We start from the raw sequence: 19469 nt of genomic DNA, 5'->3' as shown, positions 1-19469 counted from the left end.
TCCTCAGTCAAGTGGTGTATTTGAATAAACATACATATTTTTTTGCCTCTGTAGTTTGCAGCTTAAAAGCACACTTTGTATTCACAACCACGTTTGAAAATGTGCCGTGCTCGTCTGGCTTGCTTTATATCGTCGAGCTGTGAAAACAAGCTCTTCGTGTCGCTGCGTAAAATGTATGTTTTGTATCTTTAGATGACATTAGGGCCACATTAGGTTCACTCCATTGGGCCGTATTGTGGTCTATATTGAGCATTTTGCTGCTGATGCCTTTTTCAGTTTGATGTGATAGTGTACTTTTTCTCTTTTGCACTTTTGTGAAAGAAAATGAACATATATATACACTTAAACCTCAATATAACGAAGTATTTTTTTTTTTTCATAACCTCTTGTCCATAGAACACATGTATTTAGAACCTCAACATAATGAAGTGTGTTTTATGCCATTTCAATGTAACAAAATTTCACTGCCGCCACAAAGTAATGCCGAGACAATAAATGGAAACTCCCGTAGATGCAGATAGTCATGATTGAATTACAAGTGGCTGCTTGCAAACGCACGTCTCAAATTGCGCACCGCGTGGCAAGAGTGACTGCCGTCATGTTCTGTATCAAGTCCAAGTGCAATAATATCCTATCGCGCCCCACGCACTGTGTGCTTTAGATGCAAGTGAAAGTGTGTGAGGGCAAGGGAAGAAAAATAAAGAAAGATGGTGTCCTCATGAGTGCTGCCTTCCCGGGCGAGGAAAGGAAAGCGGGGAAGGGAGCGAGCTTGCGGTATCTCGATAATGTGCGCGCAAGGAGGCTTGGGGTAAGTTGGAACGCATCTTGGCTGTGGCTGCGTTTGGCTGTTAGCGCGGCTGAGCACGAACACAGCCACGCACCTTACTTTGGAGGTGATCTGCTGCATGTGCAAAGAGTGGGCTTGCAGAGAGGGCATGGCACCATGTAAACTGTCTTACCATGCGTTTGGTATTGGAGGTTGCGTAATCTCGAGTCTCAGTGACCCGCTAGAGCGAGAGGCAGACGAAGCATACGCTCCCCGCTTCCGGCGCATTTCCCGACAGCGCTGTCCCAGTGTGGGCGATGCTATCAGCCACTTGGCCAAAGTGCACGTGAAAGCATGGCTGGCTTCACTTAATTCATACCGCCGAGAAGATATAGACAAGAACAGCACCGCGAGCGGCGCTACTGCGCCGGCGTGAGAGCCCCGCATGCGGGGCAAAATTCAACTAGCGGGTGGTACGCCTCTGCCATCTCTCGTTCGCACCGCCTTGATTGCCTTTTGCACTGCACGTGTTTGGGCACGTTTCGTGCCATGCGCGGTGTGTGCCTACGTGCGTGTGTGTAGACGTTTTATTCGAAGTACGACGTACACGCTTCTATTTGCCTTTAAGAAGATCAGTACGCTTGACGATAATTTTTATGGCTGCAATGCGGTGAAAGGGCAGTGACTGCTTAGCCATGTAATTGTGACGCTGAGCAGGTAATTGGAAATGACGTCGTATGTGCCGCCGGAAAAATCATCTGCATATACAATGTGTGTTAGCTAAAGTCATTTTTGCAGTTTCCAACAAAAAGTTTGCTACAAATTCGTGTTGTCTGTGATGACGACAACAGACTTCCATCAACACTGTGCGGAAATAAACAAAATATATTGCCGCATAGCACAAGTACGACATGCGCACACAACTTTATCTAGTATGTCCCCTACAATATAGAATAAAGGGAGCTATGTAAATAGCTTGGCCATTCTTTAACTGTGCTCAAGAGATGGAAGTTGAAAGTATTCGTAATCATTTCTGCATCAGCAATGCAGGCGCAACCAAGACACGGCAGTGTATCGTCCAGTAACTCGATCGATTGGTGCAGTGGTAATGCAGGAATGAATTCCAGTCATGTTCAATGCATCATGCACATATTCAATTTCTCACCACGCATGAACTTCGGCAACTGCAGAAGTTCAACAGAAGTGGTTTCCATTCTCGGGCAGCGCACACCCAAACGAAACATGAGAAAGAAGACAGGACAAGTGCTGGTCGAACAACTGAAAGTTTTTGTAAGAATAAAGGTATTATATACCGAGTAATCATGAAATTCTTGTGGGTTACATATAAAAACCGTCATACACTCACAAGTGGTCAATGAACGAGCTCGCTTCGTTTGCCAGTCATTTACTTCGTTCGGCGGACCGCAGTAATCCATGTCTGTCAGCCTTTTTTGTACCATTTTCTTGTAAATCGGCAGATTAAACGCGGGCGCGACTGTGAAGGGAAGCAACGGCGGAAACCTACACGCGTTGGAAGTGAAATCGTTCAGCCAGGGGAGAAACGAGCGCTAGCGTCTAGGATGAAACTTGGCGTGCGGACGTCTATTGTCAACGTGTGTGGCATGAAACTATGTCACCCGCCGTGATTACTTAGTGGCTATGGTGTTGGGCTGTTAAGCAAGAGGTTGTGGGATCGAATCCTGGCCACGGCGGCCGCATTTCGGTGGAGGCGAAATGCGAAAACTCCTATGTACTTAGATTTAGGTGCATACTAAAGAACCCCAGGTGGTCCAAATTTCGGGAGTCCCCCACTACGGCGTGCTTGATAATCAGAAAGTTTTAATAACTTTCTTTTTTTTTTTTACCCCATAATTCAGTGAAACCGTGTAATTTGTCAGCAACTCTCAAATTTATGGAAATAAATTTTCTCGTTCAAGTTTGTCTTTTTCGATTGCCCAATAATTAGGAAAATTCTGCGGCCCCTTTCTGTGTAAGAAAAATTGATTGGCGACTGTACTTATTTGCATAAAAGGTTGAATATTAATAGAACAACATTTCAATATAACGAAGCAATTTGCCGATTTTATCGACTTCATTATATCGAGGTTTAACTGTATTCACTTGTAAGAACAGCGCCTTTGCATACTTCTGTACTTATTGCCACATCTTTTCATGTTTCAGACCACTGTGAATTCCTTTCCTTTCAAATACTTGCAAATACAGCTATGCATAATCTGCTAATTCTTGCCTTGATTTGTATAATGATTCATTCCCATTGTATACTTATGCAGCAATCCAAATATAGAGTGATAAACAAGGACCAGTGGTGTAATGTCTTGGAGTTCAGTCGCACCATCAAGCCTGATCTGTCCAACTATGATGAGGATGGAGCCTGTGAGTGCCTTTTCTTATGTCAATCTTCAGTTGAACAGATCAATGTGTGCATGAGTTTTTTCAGTGGCTAGTAGATGGTGCTTGTACAGTCAAGACCGGTATCGAAGGGAACACATTGAACTATGTTCACGACCACAAATTTTGCTTGTATTTAAACTGAACAGAAAATACAGAGTGGTGGGTTCTTTGAGAGAGATGTTCAGCCGGTAGAACATTGTATATATGTTTAACAAAAATATGTGAGGATAAAAACATACTAACTGCAAAAATTTACGATCCGAAGTAATTGAAAATTTGACACACTCAACTATAGTTAACATCTACGTAATGTGAAGCGTTGCATGAAATCGTGTGGCACGAGGCACCCGCACATTGAGCTGGTGGGGCTTTGGCGGCCTGAGATATGTTGTTTTGCCATTGCATAGTGTTCTGAGACAGCGTCGGGGAAACCGAAACGAAATCGAGCTGCTGGGTGCTGCCGGATGCCGTCATGGTGAAAAGTGACGCTCGCATCATGCCATCTGCAGCAAAGAACAGCAACTTGTTTGCACTATCGCCTACTAAAAGCGTGCAGTATGCTTTCAATGGCACTACGTCCCACACGCTGTAAAACAGAAAGATGAAAATACTTATCTAAATAAGGTTGGCGGCAATAGCTCGGGAGGCGGCGTGCAACCACCCAGGAGGAGATTTGCTGGTACCAAAATCAAGAACTGGGTGCGCGCTGTCGTTTTCCCATGGCATGGGTGGGCGAGTGTTGCGGTGAAGCGGCCGCGGCTACCATTCTCAATAGCGCGTGCCTCATGCATTTTCTTGTTTACATATGATCTAGTGGCCGGAAAGCACATCATACGATCACAGTTTGGCGATGTACTGAACGTTAGTGCTGAAGTATTATCATGTTTTCTGGGAACATATCAGACAGTAAAAAATAAGCTTAATTCAATTGGGAAATTTTTTGTTCTCAATAGCAAATGTTAGCACCAGGAAATCACACAAAATGGGATCATACCAACGAGGTTCTACTGTAATAAAGGGACCCTGAAATTATTTTGATGATTTTGTACAAACGTACTGAGTTGTTAGTGTAGGTCCTTCTGATCATTAAGTGATACATTTAAACGCTCTGCCTGTAATTTATTATCAGGTTTTAAAATTTTACATCGCTGCCGATCGTAGCAGTGCCGCACCCCTGAGTTCTCAACTGCCCCACCCTGATCCCATTACCTACCCAGATCACGTCATCGATAATTTTATGCGTTGCATATTGCAATCGCTCAGTTCAGCCCTTGGGTGCGGCCGGGCAGCCACCATTGACCTTGAGCGCAACCACGTGACGCGACGTCACGACAGCCGGAGGAAAAGCTGGGCCCCAACTCGCGCGGCCGCAGCCACCACCTGACGCCCGCTCCTCCCGCTAGGGGCGCTGCGCCGGCGCGTGATACCTCGCCCTCAAAAAACATGGGCTGGGTGGGAATCGAACCAGGGTCTCTGGAGTGTGAGACGGAGACGTTACCACTGAGCCACGAGTTCGATGCTTCAAAGCGGTACAAAAGCGCCTCTAGTGAACGCGGTGTTGCCTTAGAAACGAGCTGTTTCTAAGGCTCAGGCGTGCGTCGCTTGCTCAGGCGCACATTTCGTTGTCACGCCAAACACTGCGTTGCTCGACGCTCACCGCGTCCGATGCGGGGCGTGTAGTCGCTGCGCCGTAGCCCATTGTCTTACACCCCTTGGCGGGTCGACGGGAACGCTGTCGCGTTCCACTCTTGAAGGCGAAGCTTAAACGTCCGCTTTGCAGCTGTTGTGACGTCATATGGTAGCTACGCGGCCGCGTGCGGCACAGCAAGGAAGAGCGTGGTTGTGCGGCTAGTATGCTTCGCATAAAAAAAAAAGACCGCGCAATATGCAACGCATTCTTGGCTTAACCAAGCTAAGACTGGCCATTTTTCAGACTTTATGGGGAACAAATGTTGTTCATAATAGTTGAATGTTGGTTAACTTGTGCATATAAAAAAATAAGTAACAGAAAAAGACTACACAACGACAACTTATCTCTGCACTCAAACACTTCCAGCACACATCAGCTGTTGTCCGCTTGTGTTACAACGTGCTCCGTGTTGATGCAAGCTGAACGGTCTGTATTGGTCTCGATCTGTCTTTTTGCGAGCACCATGGTTCGCCCTTGCGCTGTGGGCTGCAAATGTAGCGATCGGCGATATGTCAAGCTGCAACATTGTCTCCCTCTGCAAGGCAATCTTGAGAGCGGAGTGGCTGTGGCATCAGTTGTCTGTATCCGCTCGGCGCCAGTGTCTATGCTTTTGCAGCCGTCACTTCACACCGAAGGATTACTACCACAATAAAGAGTTTAACATGTTTGATGTTTGTGTAAATGAAAGTGCAAGTGGACTGGGCATTTTATGGGATAAGCGAAGGTGCAAATGAGAACAGCTTGCGCGGTGCAGCCACCTGGTGGCACAGAACTCAACCAGACAAATGCAGAGCTGATATAGCAGTAAGCAAGTGTATTCTATTTTGCTGCTGGTGTAAATTTTCGGCAGCAGCATAATGATGAACGCATTGTCTTTTTAAATACTTTAAATGTATTACACTTGGTTACAGCAATATTAGCTCTGTGTTTGGCTGGTTAAGTTCTGCGCCACCAGACGGGTGGATCGTGCAGGCCAATCAGGCTGCTCACATACGTATATCAGTGCTTAAGCTCCTTCGTCACAGTGGTAGGTGCTTTAACTTGCACCTCCACCCCTCCGTCAGTCAACACGCCCAGCTCACCTGTGGTTACTGGAATACCGGACACATTCGGTGCTGTGACAGATTGCACATAACGCACGCTACTTGGATAGCTCTTGCTGGGAATCGATGGCGAGGCGGCTAGCGGAAAGTTTGGAGAGGCTTTGCACACTGGCTCCAAGACAACCGGAAATAGATGACGCAATGTCACATCATGACGCACAGCCAGTGAAGGCGAAGCTTAGCCCCAGTCGCTCGGCAGAGTCGAGCAGAAAAAGCATGGCTAGGGAGGAGGGTGGGTAACTTGTAATCGTTTATAGCTCTCTTGATATGAGACGTTTCACTTCATTTGTGGCGCGAATGTTTTATGGTAGCTGTACCCTATGCGTCTACAAAATTTGTCTGAACCATTTCAGGGACATAATAAAGTGCAACGCCTGAGGTAGAAGTTCTGCAGTAATTGTTGCTTGAGTACCGATTATGTGCTCCTTTTCATATTTGCTTGCCCTAACATGCCGTCAGCCGATACATGCTGTAGAGACCCTGAAATTGACCTCGAAGTACCAGAATTCACTCACACATCTTTAGTTGTCGCATTTATCCTTGGGAATGCAACTTTCTCTATCATTTTCCATGCAGTGGTGGTAGGAAAACGAACAAAAATTTGGGTTCAGCTTATGATCAATGCTCTTTGTGAATGAAGGTAGTGCCATGCAACATTGAGCTGCACAAAATTTTCCAGTGTGGATGCATGCATAGTGCGACAATGCACAAGAAATTACAGAATGAAAAACAGACAGATGCAACTGTTTGCATCTTTCGTTGTCCTGTGCACTGCCACACTATGCAACCGCACCAACTGTCCTGGTGTTTTGTCATGATGCGTGCATCTTTCTTGCATCTGCATTTCTTCAAATGTTTCTTGTTGTCGCACTATTCTCAAAACTCAAGCCGCAGTATTATTGGTATATAAATGTGTGTTTTGTCGGGGTTGTGAGTTTAGACCCTGACATTCTCTGTTGTGACGAGAATGAGGAAATGCAATGTGGCACTTCAATTCCAATGCGCTTTTCTTAGCTTTAGCTACTACAGTTAAGGGGGGACAATGGTCTTAGAGACTAAAAAATCACGAAAAAAATCGATTTCTTGAAAGTGGTATTTTCATAATATACAAACATTGCTGCATGTTCTGACCAAGTTTCCGACGTTATGGATCAATATTTTAGCCGCAATATAAATTTACGTAACCGCCACGAGCTATATTTTGACAGAAAGAAGCATAAAAAGGGGGCTTTTTTCATGCCACGCCACTGCTGAACGACGTATGCTATCGTGCCCATCTTGGTCGCATTGGAACGAACTACTTCTCTTTTTTAATTTCCCGCAACATTTTCGTTCGTCCCCCTATTCGCTATTTAGAAATACCGCACCGAAAAGAAGTCCCAGAGTGCAGCTGGCGTCGTCTGCTACGGCACGCTTGAAAAGCGAACAACAATGCCATTTTGAAAGCCGCTAACATGGCGTGTAGTGATGTCAGAATGTCGGAAGTTTGCCACTCGAAACAAGTTTAGCAAAAAAAGATTGCGAGCGTGCTACAACTTTGAAAATTGTTCTGACCCAGCTGAAAAACACAGCGACGACCACCCGCTGGCGGTGTCAAGCGATGGCTGCGATGTGGGATGCAACGGACCTGGCGAGAGTGAGCTAGGCCTAACGATTTCGCCGGCCGATAGTGATCGCAGTAGCAGCGTTTGGCACAACACAAAGATAATAGTGTTTTAGTTGAGCGTCTTTACGGTACGCTTCGCTCCAAGCTGCCCCGCTAAGCCACAGCGGAGCGGCGGGCAATTTTCACGTTTTAGTTGCACGTTTAGCGTAGCGGACCTTTCGTAATTGCAGTGCCCCCTGGCCAAATTCATGGTAATGAAAGAAAATATACACCTATTGATCACTCTTATACAGTAAAACGTGTATACATATATATATATATATATATATATATATAAATCTTATTTATCCATGAAGTATCTAGACGTGCGCTTGTAATGCGTTACCGGTCCATTTTATCCAATGGAAAATAAAGTGCCGTCTTGGGGAACGCCACAATATAGCCAGCACGCTTGCTTTCTGCATCCAATCCAATCCTTTCTGACGCCAACGCTAGCCAAAGTGCTGCGCAGCATGCTCCGCTCAGGCAGCTTCTAAGCGGACCGTGTTCCTTGCTCCGCTAGCCCACTTATGACTGAGCGGACAGCACATGCATTCGCGCTTCCGCTCCACTTAGCTGCTTAGCGGAGCGTAAAGGCACTCAATTAAAACACTCTAGTGCACCCAGTGGAATCACTCCAACAGCAGAAGCAAGCAGGGGAAAACCTCCAGCAACTGGCGGGAACTTTGGCAACGAAGCGGAAATTCGACATGTGCACCAGCGTCAAGGACGGTGCAGACAGAGGTGGAGTCACACTTTTATGTTATCAGTGCGGTAGCAATAAGCGCTTTGGCCTCGCATCTAAAGTGCAGTATCTGTGGCAGCTCCATGACAGAGGAGCAAGAATATGGCCTTGCCGTCAAGCTTCTCGCCATTTGTGAAAACTGCGGTGATGTTTCAGAGTGGCGCTCCCTGCACGCGAAAAACAGCAAAACGGTTAATCCTTTCGTAGTGAACATTCTCGCTGCTCATGTGATGATTAGCACTGGAAATGGACAAACAACGATGAATGAAGTTTTTGCTGCCATGAATATCTCGCACCGTGGCATTCATAACAAAACGTGGCAAGGCTATCTCAAGCAGAAGCTGGCGCCAGCATCATCGTCTGCTGCCGAAAAGCTGATGGGCGCGTGTGCGCTATCAGTGAAGTTATTGTACAATGATTTGAAACTTGCGAAATCTGGGAATATTGCGGTATCCTACAATAGCTCGCGGATGACGCGCAGCCATTTGTCGCACATTGCAGTCGGCACAGTCATCAAACTGTTCTCCGGACTTGTGCTCGACTACGTTGTCCTGAGCAAGTTCTGTGCTGGGTGTGTGTATGGCCCGAAACCTGGTGCCCCAAGATTAGAAGGCAAGCCGTATGTGCCAAAAAAATACAGAAAAAAAAATAAAGCAGGGGAGATGGAAGTTGAACCGGTGCTTATACTGTTCCAGAGGTCACTGCAGCTACACAGTCCTCTCAGATGGTGATAGTCGCGCATTTCTTGCTCTCGGACGAGCCAAAGTCAAGCCTAGTCAAAGTCAAAGACAAGCCTAGTCGAGAAGAAAGATTGTGTGAATCATGTCCGAAAAAGGATGGGGACTGTTTTGCACACTCTCTTTACCAAACACAGGTGCTCTGCTTCTGAAACACTTGGTGGCAAAGGAAAATTGACGGGTGACCTGATCACCAAACTCAGTGCATACTATAGATGGGCATTAAAATCCAACAAAGGGGATGTGAAGGCTATGAAGAAGGCTGTGATGGCAACATACCACCACATCACATCACACAAGATTTCAAACCACCGTTTTTGCCGATCTGGTCCAGACCCTTGGTCCCGTCAGAATGCTGAGCAAACAAAAATTGAGCCCATCCTAAAGCATCGATGTAATTTGACTGTCCGTGTTTGTCAAGCCCTTCTACCAGTGTATGACCGCCTCTCGGAAGAAAAATTGCTTCAAAAGTGCCAGCGCAGCATGACCGAAAACAATAATGAATGCTTGCATTCCATGATTTAGGCACTGGTACCTAAGAAACAGAGTGCCCCACTTTTTGCTGTTGAAGCTGCTGTGGCTGAGGCAGCAATGAAATTTAATTCGGCGAACGAAAGAGCTTCATCTGCCATACTCCAGGAGCTTCATTTGAACCCGGGGCTACCGAACAGCATGAGAATGGCCAAGAAAGATAACCAGCGAGTAGCAGCATCAGCCCACATGCGTGCATCTGCAGAAAATCTGCAACAAGCCTTCAAGAAACGCCATTTGGGTAGCTGTAGGCAGACAGATTATATCCCTGGTAGCTACTGACCATTTAGATGGGTGGATATATCAATACTTTTTGTTATATTTGAATAAAAATGAGCTTGTCCTCTTTCTTTTTGCACTTTCTCAAAACATGAATTTTTGAATATTTGCATCCTTCTGGGAGCAATTTCGCAGTAATTGAGGCACCTAGAATTGTAATTTTTGTTGCAGTACTGAGCTACATTAATAATGCACACAATGGTAGGACCAGATTTTTGTATCGGTTTTAATATTATTTTATTGTGCGTGCATTAAACTGCCACTTTGAACCCGTTTTGAACAGAAAGCTTTGATGTGCTGTGTAATTGTTAATAATTGTTATACCAAAAACCTATTCCTACCATTGCGAAGCTTATGGTTCCTAGTATCCAGCTATGTGCCTAAAGCAAGATTGTGATAAATAGCTTTTGCTCCGTTGTTCCTAGAAACAATGCTAATTAATTTTAGTAAACATTAGAACTAATCGGCATATTTTAAAAACAATTGCATATTTGGAATCGGCATAAAAAACTGAACAAGGCTGTGCAGTTTCATTAAATTTGGTAGGGGAGTCTTAATGAAGGTCAGAATACCCACTTCTCCCCTTAAACCGCGATGTAACGAATGCTGATATAATCAACTAAATCTAAAATTTGGCTGGCTATGCTTTATTTCAATGCGAATTCTACTGCTTATAAAAGAATACTAATGCGAGATCCATGAGAATATTGGTTACAGCAAAACGAATATCTGTTTGCTCAGCAGCTTAGTGTATGCACCTAGTATTCTATAGCAAAAATGTCAAATACGTGCACAGCGCAATCCATTTATCATGATACCACATTCAGTGATATATCAGTTATAACATAGAGTTAAGAGTACAGTCGAGTCCACGTATAACGGCCCCACTTAAGACGAACTTTCGCTTAAAACGAACAAGATCCGTGCGACTGCCAAAATCTACGTCATTTCAATGGCATAAAATTGCACGTATAACAAATGTCTTTGAGCCCTGCCGATCTGTTACAGTGAACAGATAGTGTAAACCCAGCGTCGCGATACGAGAAAACGATGCCCTCCGACCCTTTTGTGTGCGCGGTCTGTTTTCCCAAGCCTTCTCACAGGCGAACTACCCGCTTCGTGCCCCGCTACTTCCCGCCGTCACGTCACGTGCTGCTCACGAGTGTGAGCGTGTGGCCACAGTGTAGCTTCCAAAGTCGCCCTCCCGCCCATCCTCGCAACTCCGCTCCCCTCTCCTCACTCTTTCTTGCAACTCCCTTGCTGTCTCAACGGGCAAGCTACGGTGCCGGCTTAAGTTCAGAAGTTTCGTTTTCTGGCTGTTACCGTGAAGCAGGCATCTTCACACTAGTCTCAATGCTTCCACGCTTCACGCTTTGTTCTAATCGTGCCCGAGTTGTATTCAGGATAGCGGACAGGAATGCTGTGCCTGCAGCAGTCACAAAACGAAAAGCGCTTGACATGGCAAAGCGAGCCATTTTGACGGAACTGTCTCAAGGTGCTAAAAACTGAGAGTTGAAGAAGCACAATGTGTCGATATCAACTATCTCGATGATTCTAAAGATCAAGGAAAAGATCACGGCTCTTACGCTGACTCGATAAACAGAAAGCACCTGCGGGAGGTCACCTATACAGATGTAGACGATGCGCTGCTTAAGTGGTTCGTCGACGCATGGGCTCGCAACATGCCGATAAGTGGACCAATTATGCTGTGCAAAGCCAAAAACCTTGCATTCCTGGTGGATATTCCTGACTTCTGCCCAGGCAATGGCTGGCTACATCAATTCAAAGTGCAGCATGGGATTGCTTTTATATCGATCTTCAGCGAGGCGGCTTCGGTAAGTGACCAAGGCGTTGCCACTTGGCTTGTAAGAAAGCGAGTCATTATTGCAAGCTATGCAGAGCAGGACATAGACGTAACTGCATTATTTTACCAGATGCTGCCAGACAGGACACGCCATGAAAGACAACTCATGCGCAGGCGGCAAGCACAGTAAAGTGCGCGTTACAGTACTTCTGTGCAATAATATGGATGGCAGCAACCGGCGCGTGCCCTCTGTAATTGGAAAATCAAGGAAGTCGCGTTGCTTTTGCAGCTATGTACCCATGCTCTACAAGCACAATATTAAGGCGTGGATGATGCGCAATTTGTTCGCACAGTGGCTAGGCACGTGTGACTGCAACGTGCAGAGGCAAGGCAAGCGCATGCTGCTCATGCTCAACTGCTCAGTGCACCACCTGACGGCAGTTACTCTACTCTTCCTGCCACCCAATACCACTTCGAAAACGCAGCCACTTGATTTGGGCATAATATGCGCATTTAAGGCATCGTATAGGTGCCGCATTGTGGAGCACTTGCTCATTGCTATTGACCGCTCGGTTGCCAACTTACCGCTTCGAGTTTCACTATATTCAGCTGTTGAGATGGTGAAGGCAGCCTGGGTGGAGGCGACGGCTGCTTGTGTGTGGAAGTGTTTCCACAAGGCCACTTTCGTCGACGCCGATCCTGATGCTTTCGAAGATGATCAGTCCGGCGGCGTTTTGTGGCAATGCGTCGTCGACTCTGACATGGGGGGCCATGACATTGGTTGGGATTACTTTATTTCTGCTGATGAAGATGCTGATATTGCGGAACCGTGCACAGATGAAGGCATCGTTTGTGAAGTGTGGGCGGAGAGTGGTGCAGAGAAATCAGATGACAATGAAACTTTGTAGCCAGCACCTATAAGTGCAGCTGTAGCAATGGGCTACATAGAGGGCCTTAGGCAACTTCTCTATGCCAAGGGCCTTGCCGAAGAGCACGTTTCTGCCTTAAATAAACTGGAGACTGCCCACGTCAGATCTGCACTGCAGAAATAGACTAGCATCACGGACTTCGTTCGAAAAAAAAACATGCATTTTGTGTTTTGATTCAACTCGTTTCTTTAAACTTGTGGTCCACTTACTTCGAACTTTGGGTTAAAACGAACTGACATCGCGTCACGCTCAGGTTCGTTATAAGCAGGCTCGACTGTCAACTTATGCATTAGGGCTATGAAAACAAAGACGTACATCAATATGTCAAGGTTGCATGTAGGATAAAAACGATTAAATTTTTTGCGCTCTGGGTGGCATTTTTCATGCAAAGTAAGCTTGACATTTGCGTAACCAAGTTCCACTTGAATGAATGATATCGAGACGGAATGAAAGGTTTGCCTAAGCGAGTTTGTATCTGCCGCCATTACCGCACAGCGTGTCCCTCATCTCGCGTGCGTGCCAATTGTGAAAGCCTTGGATACAAGAATGTGAAATCAAGAATGCTTTCCTTATGGCTTCTGTTTTGGTTCACCAAAAACTGATTAGTTCCTGTTGAACTCCAGAGCGAAATAATAATGTTTCAATCCAGTTCAAGTTAATTTGCATAACCGAAGAATAATTACAGAAAAATAGCACAAATTAATTTTTTGCAGAAACACAACGCTGCTGCTAGCTGCACTGAACGATTATGCCTATTGTTCTTCAAGCCGCATGTAGTTAAAAAGAATTATGCAGATCCAACATGAATGCTGGACTCGGTGTGAAGCAATGCTTTACCGAGGGGGAGAAAGAGAAGAGAATACATTGAGGAAATGCGAAGACCTCTATCCTGTTACTCTGCTTTGGGAGAAAGGGAAGATGAGAAAAATGGTGGATTGAGGGTTAATGATGAAGACAGGCAGTAGGATGCAATTATTTCAACGTTCAGGTTCAAAGAGCCCGTTCGCAGCCTTGAAAATAGGCCTATGTTAACTAAATACTATACAAGAGCCCTGATGGCTGGCTTCATTGATATGTAACGTCAATGGGCCAGAAACACTATTTCACTGAATGGCCTGTTATGTTGCGCTAACGAGGAGCTCAGTACCTGCTGTGGGTACAAGCAACAAGTATGTGTGCTTCACTGTCTAAAGTACTTTGCGCAGACCACAGTCTGGTGAGTCCGCGTTGGATGCAATGCAAATATTTTCTTGTTAACACAACACCTATAGTCTGCCCTCTGATGCTGTATGCGGAAAACAGTACTTATGGTGCTGCTATTTTTAAAATTGCAGGAATGTAGTGAGTATTTACAAACAACGTAGCATAGTTCAGTCAAAAGTGTAGGCAATGCATGAATGAAAAGCACAAGAAAAGGTGGCCAACCTGATTCGAAAACCATTATTTTTTCTTTGTGGTTTGCTCCATAGTGAAAAAGTTGTATTGTTCTGAGCAAAATAGCTTTTTCTGGTTTATTGGTTAAATTCTGTTTCATAACCCTGCTTGGAGAGCGTTGCGAGTTAGTGCCAGCTGCTCCGCATCCTCATCACTACTGCGTGGCTTTTCTCTCTTTCTCTCAGCAAGTGCTGAAATGCACAGTGGAAGCAGTGAATAGCCCAGTTTGTAGAAGATTGCACCGACACGGCGCAAAGCTGTGTTGCTTGAGATGAAGTTGCAAATTTTGCATTACTCAAGAAAGTGTGATCCCACGCAGTCGATAATTTCGTAGATTCTGAAAACCGGAAGCGCCGCGATCATGCTGGCCGTGCTGATCAATGAAAAAAGGAGTTAAGGACCCTTTTAAAACCACCTTAAACAGCTATTTCAGAAAGGCGGACTTTGTGTGCAAGGGTGAAACTCAAATTGATGGAAGCCGCTGACATTACCGAGCTCTGGAAGCATGTCTCTACTGACGATGAAACAGCTGGTAGTACTTAGATTGAAGAGTTTCTGAATGCAGGTTGTCCTGCCTCATTCTGCTAAGAGATCTCAGACGAGGTGATCATTGTCACAACGGAGCTAATGACAGCAGCAGCACTGACAATGAGATTGACAATGGCCTGTCCTTGACATCAATCCCAGTGTTCATGCAAAGTGCGCTGTTTTCGATCTAGATGCTGATGGATTTTGTGCGTGCTAAAGGATTGCTGCCAGTGTTTGTGCAGCTGCTGGACATGTTGCACACCACAGTTGGAAACCTGGAACTGATTTCTGACTACAGTTTACGCTCGTTACAACGGACCTGCATACAACAGACTTTCGGATATAACGGACAGTATTTCAGCCTTAGTTTGTTCTACATATTTTATTAATGCAGTGAAGTTAATTTTTAATGGACCATGCTACAATGCACTATCGGCTACTGCGGGCGAAATTAGCGGCAATTTAAAAAAAAAGGATAGGGCCCATAAAACATACTTTTGCCGTGTCGACACAGGCTGACAACCGACTTGTGCAGGTCAGCCGAAGATTGCGGCTCAATATTTCATCGTGAGGGAGGAAGGTGGGGTAGAAACGTGCCGTCTTCTTTTATGCGCAAGGCATGGGGAAGGAGAGGCGGAGGGGGGGGGGGGGGGGGTGTCTTGGAAGCGATCTGTCTGCCATGTGAACAAGTGCATGCCCGTGAATGCCTGATCGTCAGAGCGATCTGTAATGTGGAGAAAGTGCGCCCAGTGCCATTAGCTTCATATACCCTGAGCTTTCTATGGTTAGTTCGCGTTGAAGCGAGAGACAGCACAAAAGTCAATTCACTTGCTGCTGCTGCCACGCTTATCTTGCTGAATTTGCTACCGCAACCGATGCTTCGCCTTTCGGGCAAAACGGCGACCCTTCTTTTTTATTATGATTATTTTACTTTGGACGTTCGTCACTTACTTTTTGCAGTGAAGTTGTTAGACAAAAATTTTGGAAGCAAGGCGTTTCGGATATTACGGACTTCGGATAAAACTGATGTTTTTTGTCGGATTGCCAAGGTCCATTGTAACGAGAGCCGACTGTATTTCCAACTATTTCAGCACGCGTAATGCTTGAAACGCTGTATAGACATATAAATAAATGTTTTTCTCACAGCCTACTTTCACATCTACCCTTTAGCGCAAGTAGCAAATTTGGGTTTGGAACTACAAAGGTATGTTCAGCAGCATTATTTTATGACAGTCCAGGTATAGCGATCAGTTATGACAATAAAATTTTGCCTTCTTTTTGATGTCATTATAAGTGGACTGCACTGTGTAGCAGCAAAAAAAAAAACTTGGAAACGGCGTATTCGGCACATGCATGCACATTTTGGGCAATGGCTTGGCTGGCCGCCAACTGATGGCAAGCGTGCCGATCATGTACGATCACATGAATTGCATGGTTGAAACACTGTTGTGAAGTTCATTTGTAACACATTTGTGTGTGTGTGTGTGTGTGTGTGTGTGTGTGTGTGTGTGTGTGTGCGCGCGCGCGCGCGCGCGCACACCACATATCACCTTGTCAACCCAACAACAGGTGTTCAAAATTGATACATTGTTTTCTGGCCCCTCCAAGATGTTGCGCTGGAGTTTCTTTCAGATATACTCAATGGCGACTTCCTTTTTTCTTATTTCCACCGATATCAGTGTACATTTGTAATGAATATTGGATATAACAAAGCTATTCTTGCTTTGCCACATGCAATTTAGTTATAACAAGGCTCCACTGTATTAATACTATTTCACAGCTGCTTCTGTTGAAATGTCCAGTTTCTCCCCATTCCCTGTTCTTGCTAAATCCGTAGCCATTCCAAGGTCAAGAACAACTTAATTTTTGTGTGAGGTGCTTGTACCAAATCCTTGACTCATCACAGACTGTATGCACAAGGAGTTTTGACATGCAATCCTGGTGGCTTTGTTTCTATGCAGGGCCTGTGCTTCTGGACGAGTTTGTCGAGTGGCTGCGTGCCAGGTACCCCCACCTACATCGTGCCCCACACACAGCCGAGAACAGTAGCCTTCCCTCATTTGGTGCCGCCTCATGCAGCTGAGGGGAGCTTGCCCTCTGCCTCATCCTCCTCCTCCTCTCTCTGTCCTGGAGTACCCCTTCCCAAACAAGTGGAGCACTCGGTCGGTGCCCCGCACCTTGACCTCTTCCCTCTTTTGCACTCCCGGTTTCTGCTGCAAGAGTATAGCACTCCATGTCAAGAGGGCCAAAATTGTTTTAATGAACAGCTTCAGCCTTTGTCACCCTCTTGTCTTGCCTGACCGGCTTGTTTTCTTTAGTTAGGAACCGTATACACTACCTCTGTGCTGGACACCTGCAAAATTTTGTTGTGTGCTTGCCATATGGACATTTTAATGCGACAATTTTATTATTTTGTCTTGCAGGTTAGTTTTGATTTCAATAAGACAAAGCTTGAGAGAGTGCATTTAGGTTGAGAAGGAGGCGCTTTTGATGGAGTCAGCATGTGCCGCAGTTGTCACGAAATGGGTTGTTTATTTGTCTTTTTTTTTTCATCTTTTTTCATGGTCGTTCTTGTCTATTTATTCGTGTTGGAGTGGAGCAGCACACAGCTTGCTTGCATGCACAGCGCATCTTCCGATGAGAGCAGAGACTTCTCCAGCAATTTCTTTGCCATTGTGGCCAAAGGCAGTGCCAACTGTGAACAATTGCTCGCTCTGATCTGTACACGTGCCTGCGAGCTGCTTTCGTTTTTTTTTTTTCCCCGGGAAACGTACACTCCCTATCCCCCTTTTGCCCCAATGTGGTTCCCACAATGAAATTTCTTTATTCTTCACTTGATATCTTTGTTTTCCCGATGTCCCAACATTTGCAGAAAGAAAGAAAAAATCCTCTGGACATTTCCCCCCTTGACTAGAGCTCCAGTTGGCAAATGCGCCACATCCCAGCAAAGATAGTCATCAAGTGTGGCATATCATGTTCTTCAAGCGCTGCTGTATTGTGCCCTCTCGTCTGCCATTGTACCTAAGGGTGTTCCTGATTGGCGTAGTCTGCCTGTGCAAGCCTCTCATTTTTATTTTGGGAGGGCAGTTCTTTTTATAGAGTGTGTGTGTGTGGGCATATGGAGTGTGCTTTTTGTATGAGGTGGGAAGCAGCAAGAAAGCACCTTAAGCGAGTCAACTTGCATTCGTCAGCTGGCCAAGTATGTAGCAGGGCATTTTCAGGACTGAGAATTGGGCGAGTTGGTATAAGCTTGTGGCTGCGACAGCACGTACAAGGACAAGTGCTCACATGGTGTCCCCTATTTTTTCTTGGTTCTTGTCTTTAGTTGTGCTGTTGCAGCCACGTTGTTTTCCTGTCAAACTGCCGGTGATTCAGGTGGCCTTGTTAGGTTTGGATTGCAAAGCGCACGGCTACATTTAGCAATTTACCATAGCAGGGCCCTACAAATAAACTCTGAAAGGAGCACATTCCGTAGATCGAACTTTCTAAGCATTTGCTTTGACTATAATACCTTACGGTGGTGTAGTACACTTTTTAGCAGGTGCTGCTGCTCTTCCTAAAAAGTATGCTGTATTGAGACTGAAATTTTAAAGGAATAAACATTTGAACATGCAAATACACATTACCAGCTGCAACACCTAGCCTTTTACTTGTTACTGTTTGTTGTGTAGAAAATGAAATCGCTGCAGCAACTGCAACTAGTGCTCTTCTTGGACCAGTGACTATAGCACAAGACAAAAAAATTAATATGATCCACAAGGACATTACACAGAGATAGCTTATTCAACAGCAACTAGTTACATATATGGTTATACCACTGATGTGCACAATGCTTTGTGCACGTTAAAAGTAGATCGTACATTGTTCTCCAATCAAAACACACCCACATTTATGGAGTGGGGCTTATGCTCATGCTGTATATAACATGGTTCTTATATTCTGCTAGATTGCATGATTATGCACTTTAACCTGTGAATGCTGATCCATTATTTCAAATCTGATGCGCGTTGCATCTATTCCAACAACCGTACACATCTCCTGTTTGTATGAACAATGAAAATCTTTCAGATATCTGGCAGTTGTATAAGAAGAGCACTGGGAATTGTAGGAAGACTGCTGCTAAGTGGCCACGGGGTTTTGCTGCACAAGTTTGTGTTTGATTACAAGCTGCATTCTGATGGGGCCGGTATGCACATGAGATTTTAGGTGAACGCTAAAAAAACACCAGGTGGTCCAAATTTTTGGAGTCCCCCACTTCGGCGTGCCTCATAATCAGATCATGGTTATGGCACGTAAAACCCCATTTAATTTTTTATGCAAATTCTCATGTATCGTGCTCTAGGTGCACGTTAAAAGGCCGCCGTGGTATCTCACTTTCCTTGCCGGGTACCAGAAGAAAGGCTTCTCTATTGTCCGCCCTCGAAGTGACTGAATGAAAGCTTTAATTATTGGGTCCACAATGGGCGAGCCCCTCTCCTTTCTCAAAACACATAGCCAGCTCTCATGACATTGTCGCTTTCGTCCTTTGTACACCAATCAACAGCTTTTACCCTGGTGGCGTCACGTGTAGGACCCTGCCGGTGTCTTGATGTGCGAAGAGAGCAACGAAAAAGCCTGAAGAGGAGCTAGAGATCATTTTTAAGGCAAAACCTTTACTAACCGCGTCGAGCCGAGTTTCACCGTCAGCAGTAGTTTGACCTCCATTTGACCGCAGCTGTGCTGTAGCCTTGGCAACGCATCACATGACTCGCCGCGCCGAGCTCCACCGCCACCGACGGCTTGGCGCATGCGCTCTCCACAGCGGAATTGCCGCCTGACCAGGTGACTCGCCACACGCCTGGCTAAAAGGAGCGCCGCACTTGTCTA

The 19469-nt window shown here is 45.5% G+C and overlaps 1 protein-coding gene across 3 annotated transcripts in view; it reads left to right on the top strand.

The window, feature by feature from the left end:
* Positions 1-18223, top strand: part of SCCRO4 (DCN1-like protein SCCRO4) — a 36313-nt gene extending 18090 nt beyond the window's left edge. For all 3 annotated transcript variants that reach the window (XM_065453402.1, XM_065453405.2, XM_065453406.1), the window contains 2 exons: positions 3058-3160; positions 16565-18223. In XM_065453402.1, the coding sequence (XP_065309474.1) occupies positions 3058-3160; positions 16565-16686 (225 nt within the window). In that variant the 3' untranslated portion in view covers positions 16687-18223. The remainder of the gene's footprint in view (positions 1-3057; positions 3161-16564) is intronic.
* The last annotated feature ends 1246 nt before the right edge of the window (positions 18224-19469 follow it).

This window comes from Dermacentor albipictus, chromosome 3 (genome assembly GCF_038994185.2).
Source record: "Dermacentor albipictus isolate Rhodes 1998 colony chromosome 3, USDA_Dalb.pri_finalv2, whole genome shotgun sequence".
Lineage (NCBI taxonomy): Eukaryota > Metazoa > Arthropoda > Arachnida > Ixodida > Ixodidae > Dermacentor > Dermacentor albipictus.
Note: the sequence above shows the minus strand (reverse complement) of the source record. Positions and strands in the feature narration are given on the sequence as shown.